The sequence below is a fragment of the Mytilus edulis genome, chromosome 3 (genome assembly GCF_963676685.1).
Source record: "Mytilus edulis chromosome 3, xbMytEdul2.2, whole genome shotgun sequence".
Taxonomy (NCBI): domain Eukaryota; kingdom Metazoa; phylum Mollusca; class Bivalvia; order Mytilida; family Mytilidae; genus Mytilus; species Mytilus edulis.
The window spans coordinates 31,269,531-31,276,908 of record NC_092346.1 but is presented as its reverse complement, the minus strand read 5'-3'; the positions used below and the strand labels follow the sequence as shown (position 1 = coordinate 31,276,908).

Here is a 7,378-nt window from a genome sequence, read left to right as displayed (position 1 = left end):
TAGCTAACTTTGTGATGTCAGTCAAGACTCCATGTTGAAGGCTATTCTGTGACCTATACTTGCTTTTATATAATATATTATCTTTTAAAACTACTATAGTATTGTATGGAAATATTTTCAATCGTCATAATATCTTCTTCACCATTTTCTTGTTCTACATTAGGAATGATTACGATTTCCTCCAATTCATTATCTGTCATATAAGCAGCCATATTATCAGCCACTTCTTCTTCTCCAATCACTACTTCTTCTCCTACCATTATTTCTTCTTCTCCAACCACTACTTCTTCTCCAACCATTGTTTCTTCTTCTCCAATCACTACTTCTTCTCCAACAACTACTTCTCCAAACATTACTTCTTCTCCCACTCTAACTTTTTTTAACTGCTTACTAATATCCATACTTTCAAAATTACTACAAATAATTTACATTATTATTTGTTAAGAATTGTTTATATTCTTCTAAAAACTGTAAATATTTATTTTGATTAAATTTCACACATAAGTCTTCACATAAACATACAACTGTTATTTTTTTTCCATAGGAAAAATCTGTTTTCGTGTATAACGTACACAGCTCTTAAAAAAGTAATATAATCGTGAATTTCATTAACGGAATTTTGATAACTTGGTTTGCATCTTATATAAGCTTTTGTAATGATTAAAGTTGTCTCATAGCAAATCATACATAATCTTCGTTAATAATATTTTTGGTGCATTATTATGGATAGTAGTCCACTTAGAAGGTATTGAACATTCGATATTTATGGTAGTTGAATAGTAAAACATTATTCCTATACAAAGTATATTTTTTTATTTTCATTATTGAAAAAGATAAATAGTTCAGTATGATTTCCTGACTTCAACTTTGAAGGGAAGCTGTCTTTTATCAATCTGTTTTAAACTCATTTTTGATTCCATAAGAAGTATTTTACAGAATTCACCGTATCAGTTTTTGGTATAAAGAAACTATCAGATAGTTATCAAAATGTTGTTTTGCTGGAGTGGCAGTACCAACAGTTGTCTTGTCTTCGACTTCTATCGTCGTTTGCTTATTCCCGTCTGCTCGTAATATATGTCTTCATTGACAAGTGGCTTAACCCTTGCGAATTGATGATGAATGATTCATGAACTACAAATGGAAAAATAGTTCATAAACTTTTATTATTCATGAATAATTCATTATTTCATAGTTCATGAACTTTTTCTTTTCATGAATTATTCATTATTTAATAGTTCATGAACAGGCTTAGCCTGTCCATTTGTAGTTCATCTCATGTTTATTTAAAACTTTTTATGAATATTTCATGAATTTCGTTCATGAACAATACCAGTCCATGAACTCTTCATGAACACATGAGTTTTTGTGTTTATTAACTGTTTTACTGAAAAGTTCATGAACATTGTTGACCAATTGTAGTTCGTGACCTGTTCATTGAAAAATCATTAAATTAATCAAGAATATTTCATGAATTATTCATGAATACTTCTTTAGCAAAATTAAAGTTACAAATATTTTCAAAGTCTGGTACACTGCTATAATGGTCTGCAATAAAAAATAAAAAAAAAGATGAATATAAACTTAATTTTAGTTGTTCAACTACAAACATGACGAACAAACTAGAGCCAAATATTTTAAGAATGATCTTAAATGTTAAAGGGGCACTAGCTATATAACGAGATATATAAAAAAAAACTAGTGAAGTAATAATTCGCTTTTGGCAGCCAAAATGGTTCAATTTTGTCAAATAAAGCGAAGAAACATTGATAATTACTCATTCACTTGCAAGTGAATTAGTCGACCTCATTAAATCCGTATTCATGTGAACTTCAATTTAACCCCTTGCTAGAGATTGACAACGCATGCATTGTACGTGTACTGATTATTTAGAGAAAAGGAATGTTAACAATGAAAGTGAAACTACGGTAAATCATTTGAATACTGATTCGATCCATATAAAATCATTTTTATACGGTTAATACAATAAGAAACATATATTTTTGATCTATAGAATAAACTCAAACAGACCTAAAAAAAAATCCAATTGCACGTGTTGGTTTAATCTATTCATATCTTCATTCATGTTTACATCGCTTATATGGTCATCTGAGGTCAAATCGATAGTTTATTAGATGAAGTCTGGACTAAAATACGCACGAAACGAACCTACATATTATCTACCCCATGCTCTGTAAACTGTTTATTTTAGACTTTTGGTAGTTTGGATAAATGTTTTACACTATTATTAATCAAATATGAGAATTTAAGTCAAATCGGTGACCACGAATTTGACAGCTAGTGCCCCTTTAATTCATTTGCATACTGATCCTTCTAATGTCTACGATAGACTCTTTGTATGTTTTGTATTTTCTCCACTAACATTTTCCTTGAAAAGTCTGTAAATTTCTCAGAAATTATGGATGACATTATCCTTAGTTTTTCTTGGTCTATTTGAGGTCTAGGGCCTTCTGCCCCACATTTTGAGCTTTTTTTACCACTGATGGCATGGCTTTTTATTTCATCAGTGGTAAACAATTTCTTCAGGAGCAAGGCAGTTGTTGATGGTATTGATGTTTGTGTTAATATTAGGTTTTTATACACCCGTCAAAATTTTGACGGGACGTATTATGGTATACAAATATCCGGAGTCCGTCCGTCTGTCCGGCGTAAACATATCGCACCGTAACTTGAGAACGACTTATCCAAATTTCATGAAACTTAATATAGTTGTTTCTTATGATGGTCAAATGATCTGTATACTTTTTGGTGAAAATTTGAGTTACGGCACTTTGTAACTAAAACAGGGGTGTGTTTTTTTCACATGTCACACCGTATCTCAAAAACGTTTCTTGATTATTGCTTAAAACTTTACACACTTCTTAGTCATATTAATCTTAATATCTGTATACTTTTTTGTGATGATTCAAAATTTCATTTTTGAGTTTTTGAGTATTTGTAAAAAAGGGGGAGGGTTTTTTTTACATGTCGCGCCGTATCTCAAAAACGATTTATGATTATTGCTTAAAACTTTACACACTTCTTTGTTATATTAATCTTAAGATCTGTATACTTTTTGGTGATGATTCAAAATTTCATTTTTGAGTTATTGAGTATTTTGTAAAAAAGGGGAGGTTTTTTTTTTACATGTCGCACCGTATCTCAAAAAAAAATTATGATTATTGCTTGAAACTGTACACACTTCTTTGTAATACTAATTTAAAGATCTGTATACTTTTTTGGTTTGATTCAAAATTTTATTTTAGTGATATTTGTAAAAAAAAAAACAAGGCGGGGGGAGGCGGGTTTCACATGTCCAGCCTTGTCTCAAAAACAATTAATGGTTATTGCTTAAAACTTCCTCAGAAACTATTTATGATTATTGCATAAAACTTCCACACAAGACGTCGGGCGTATCATGCGCTCATGGCGCAGCTGTTTATTAAGTTCTTTTACCGAATCTCATTAAATTCCTGAACTCCATTACTAATATTGTTAAATTCTTCTTTGTTCTGTAAATTTTCTTTTTCTCTATTTTCTAACGACTTTACTTTCCTTTTTTGTCTTTTTACTTCCGATTCCAAGATATCTAATCTACAATTGAAAATTTATGAAATAATTATTTGGAGAAAACATGCTGGGCAAGTTTTCAGCATCACTTCAAATATTTGTTGTCACTTTTTCTGCTTAAGTTATCATTTCAAAGGTAAAAATCACCTCAGAGTGTTAAATGATTCTAAATTAAAAAAAAGTTCATACCAGTAATTGCAAGTATCAGTCTATAACTGCAAGTACAGAACGATTGAATGTTGAATACAATGTATTCTGTTGATATAGCAAACTTGCATTCTAAAATATTGAAATATTAATTTGTATGCACTGATGCACTATTCTAGAATTACTTTCTTCCTTGTGAACTCATTTAGTTATAAATCTTTTCCAGAAGGGTCCAAAAAATAATTCCTAAATTAATTTATAGTAAAAAAATCTGTGAGGGAGTTGAAACCTAAGAGCCTCTTTATAATTTCATAATCTATAAATTGACATGAAAATATATATGTATACTTTAAATTAATGTTCAGGTAAGTCACATTACAAACCGATCTTAAATTTGATTGTGAAAATTATGGCTATTATCAATATTTTTACCTAGCACTGCTGCTGCATGCAGCTTCATATTTCCTTTTCTTTGGTGGACTTAAAATCGAATTAGATTCATCTGAAAGATAAAAAAAAAAAAAAAAAAAAAAACCGCATGTTATTTAAGTTTGTTCATTGTTGTAATGCAATTCGTTTGTAACGGATATTTTCATTGAACATAAACAAATATTTTTATGAGGTTAGATAATAAACTCATCATAGATACCAGGACTAAATTTTGTGTATACGCCAGACGCGCGTTTTGTTTAGATTCCACGTTCTACTAGTCTGTTACTTGGAACGCCACAATAGTTATCAAAGGTTGTTACTTAGAAAGCCACAATAGTTATCAAAGGTACCAGGATTATAATTTAGTACGCCAGACGCGCGTTTCGTTTACATAAGACTCACCAGTGACGCTCATATTAAAATATTTATAAAGCCAAACAAGTCCAAAGTTGAAAAGCATTGAGGATCTAAAATTCTGAAAAGTTGTGCCAAATACCGCTCAGGTAATCTATGCCTGGGGAAAGAAAATCCTTAGCACAATTTTAAATTCAGATTTTTTGGAGTATATTATTTCTCAATAAATTAACAAATAAGACCCATGTTTGAGACTCAAAATGTTCTAATTTCAACATTGTGTACGAAAGGTATAAAGACGTTTTAGTGTTTATATTTGACATCGAGAGTATACATGTGTCGTCACATTGTTTATATGCCTAAGACAATGCAACAGTGTTGTTGATGTTTCATTTAAGCAATTTTAAGCCAAAACATTTATTAAAAGGAATTTATATTAATTAATATGTTACATTATAATGGAGATAACTTAATTGTATTTTAAGCTCGGCCCCTGTAAAACTTGATTTTACTGTCACAAATATATGTTTACCTAGCTCCGCAACTCATCTCTAGAACCATCATGTTTTGATACATGATTGACAAAAGTGTTGATACTTGGTTTAAGGACTTTTGTAGATCTTTATCATATTACTTTCGACAACTAAATCGATTCTCTTCAGCACATAAATCGCCTTGAATCAAAAGCTCTTTGGATATTATTAGAATTAATCCTCGTGTGTGGAATCCATTTCAATTCACTGCACTGCAACAGTGCTCATTTATACATCAGAATGGCGAGGTGAACACATTTCGTTATATCTAGCATGATGGTGCCATTTAGTTTTGCACAAAGATATACAAGGGATTCAGATGGGACAATATTTAGCTGTTTTCTTTTCTATTAATTTGTATTGTAGCGGATATAGACAAAGCATATTAACAACAATTAAAGACAAGAATTTACAAATATACCATAGTATAATTACACAATGATGGGATGTATAAGTACAGATCCACGTCATATATGTAAAAAAAAAAAACATTGAAAGGCATATAGGGAAAACGGTACTATTTATTCTGCCATAGGCGTCAATATTAACATTTTCTAAATGTACACTTTTTTATGATATGAACCTGGATAAAACAGTTATATGTGGTCTTAGTACTTTATTATTCTGTTTAAAGTCAAATAGTATCATGACCAACTTCCAACGGAGCTTGTTTATGTTATCCATGTCCACCGTCATTTTGCACCAAATTTATGAAATTTTGGAAGTCTTTTCGAATAATTCTCTAGAAAATATTTCAATAGGTTTCAAATTTGATATTGTAAATATACACACTGCAGCTATTCATAGATATATAAAAAAAAAAAAAAAAAAAAAACATATTGTAACATTTCATTCAATCCAGCGCTCCTAATTTGACTTCCTTCACCTTCACCTGCCTTGGGTACACAAAAGGCCAACCTAATGCTGGGAAAATGTCATACTACAGTTTTCCATATAGACAAGTTTTGGCACATAGCGAAAATGAAAAAAAATCAAGCAACAAACATGTTTTACAATAGCACTATAACGGGATGTATACGTACAGAGCCATGTTGTATGAATCGAAGTAACACCAAAATGCATAGGCGTAACGCATTGGCGTTAATAAAAAAAAAAGAATAAGAGAATATCTTACACACTAATGACAGGGTGTACAAGTAACACAAGTATTTCATCACAATAGAAAACACATAATATATTTATCAAAGAAACCTAAAAAGGCATATATCAAATTCAACAACCTCATTCGTTGCTCTCTTATTTTGAATTTTATTTATATATGTTAAATCCATCCATAAATAAACTCATCATAGATACCAGGACTAAATTTTATAAATACGCCAGACGCGCGTTTCGTCTACAGAAGACTCATCAGTGACGCTCGAATCCAAAAAAGTTTAAAAAGCCAAATAAAGTACGAAGTTAAAAAGCATTGAGATCCAAAATTCCTACAAGTGTTGCCAAAAAAAGCTAAGGTAATCTATGCCTGAGGTAGAAAACCCTTAGTATTTCAAAAAATTCAAAATTTTGTAAACAGTTAATTTATAGATATAACAATATCAATGATATAAACGATTGATAGATTTTAAGTACTGGGACCGAATGGTTAGATTAACATCGACTCTAATGCAGAATCGCGTGTATGACGTCAGAAAGTAAATGTCACACAGGAAGAGATATAAAATAATTGTGTCGATTAAACATATATAGGAAGATGTGGTTAGAGTCAATGAGACGACTCTCCATCCAAGTAACAATTTATAAAAGTAAAAATATGAAAATAATAGTCTGTAGTCACACGGACATAGCAAATATCAACGACAAAACAAACAACACAATGACGGGATGCAAAAGTACAGAGCCACGTCAAATGGACATTACCAAAAACAGACCAAACAGTATATGTAAAAGAGGGACGAAAGCTACCAGAGGGACAGTCAAACTCATAAATCGAAAAAATACTGACAACGCCCGGTTAAAAATGAAAAATGCAAACAGACACAACATAGAAAACTAAAGAATAAGCAACACGAATCCCACCAAAAACTTGGGTTGATCTCAGGTGCTCCGGAAGGGTAAGCAGATCCTGCTCAACATGTGGCACCCGTCGTTTTGCTTATGTTATAACATATCCAGTACATAGTCTTAATTCGGTAGGTCACATTCATGAAAGGGGAGGGGATTGTAGTTACGACGTATGGAACATATCCGATATCATTTGTGAAACGGTTATTCCATAACGGTCAACCAAATCGTGATGGCGTCCGTATAATTTACGAAGGGATGATTTCAACTTCACCATTTGGAACTCTTGGTTTATTAATTTCCTTGTGAGCAGTAACCAT

At 31.3% G+C, this 7,378-nt stretch overlaps 1 protein-coding gene across 1 annotated transcript; it reads right to left on the bottom strand.

The window, feature by feature from the left end:
* Window positions 1-2,331: 2,331 nt before the first annotated feature.
* Window positions 2,332-7,378, bottom strand: LOC139515174 (uncharacterized). The gene is made up of 4 exons (XM_071304736.1): window positions 7,333-7,378; window positions 4,147-4,216; window positions 3,477-3,591; window positions 2,332-2,538 (listed from the first exon to the last, which is right to left on the bottom strand). Exons 1-4 carry the CDS (start codon window positions 7,376-7,378, stop codon window positions 2,332-2,334), a joined length of 438 nt encoding a protein of 145 aa, XP_071160837.1.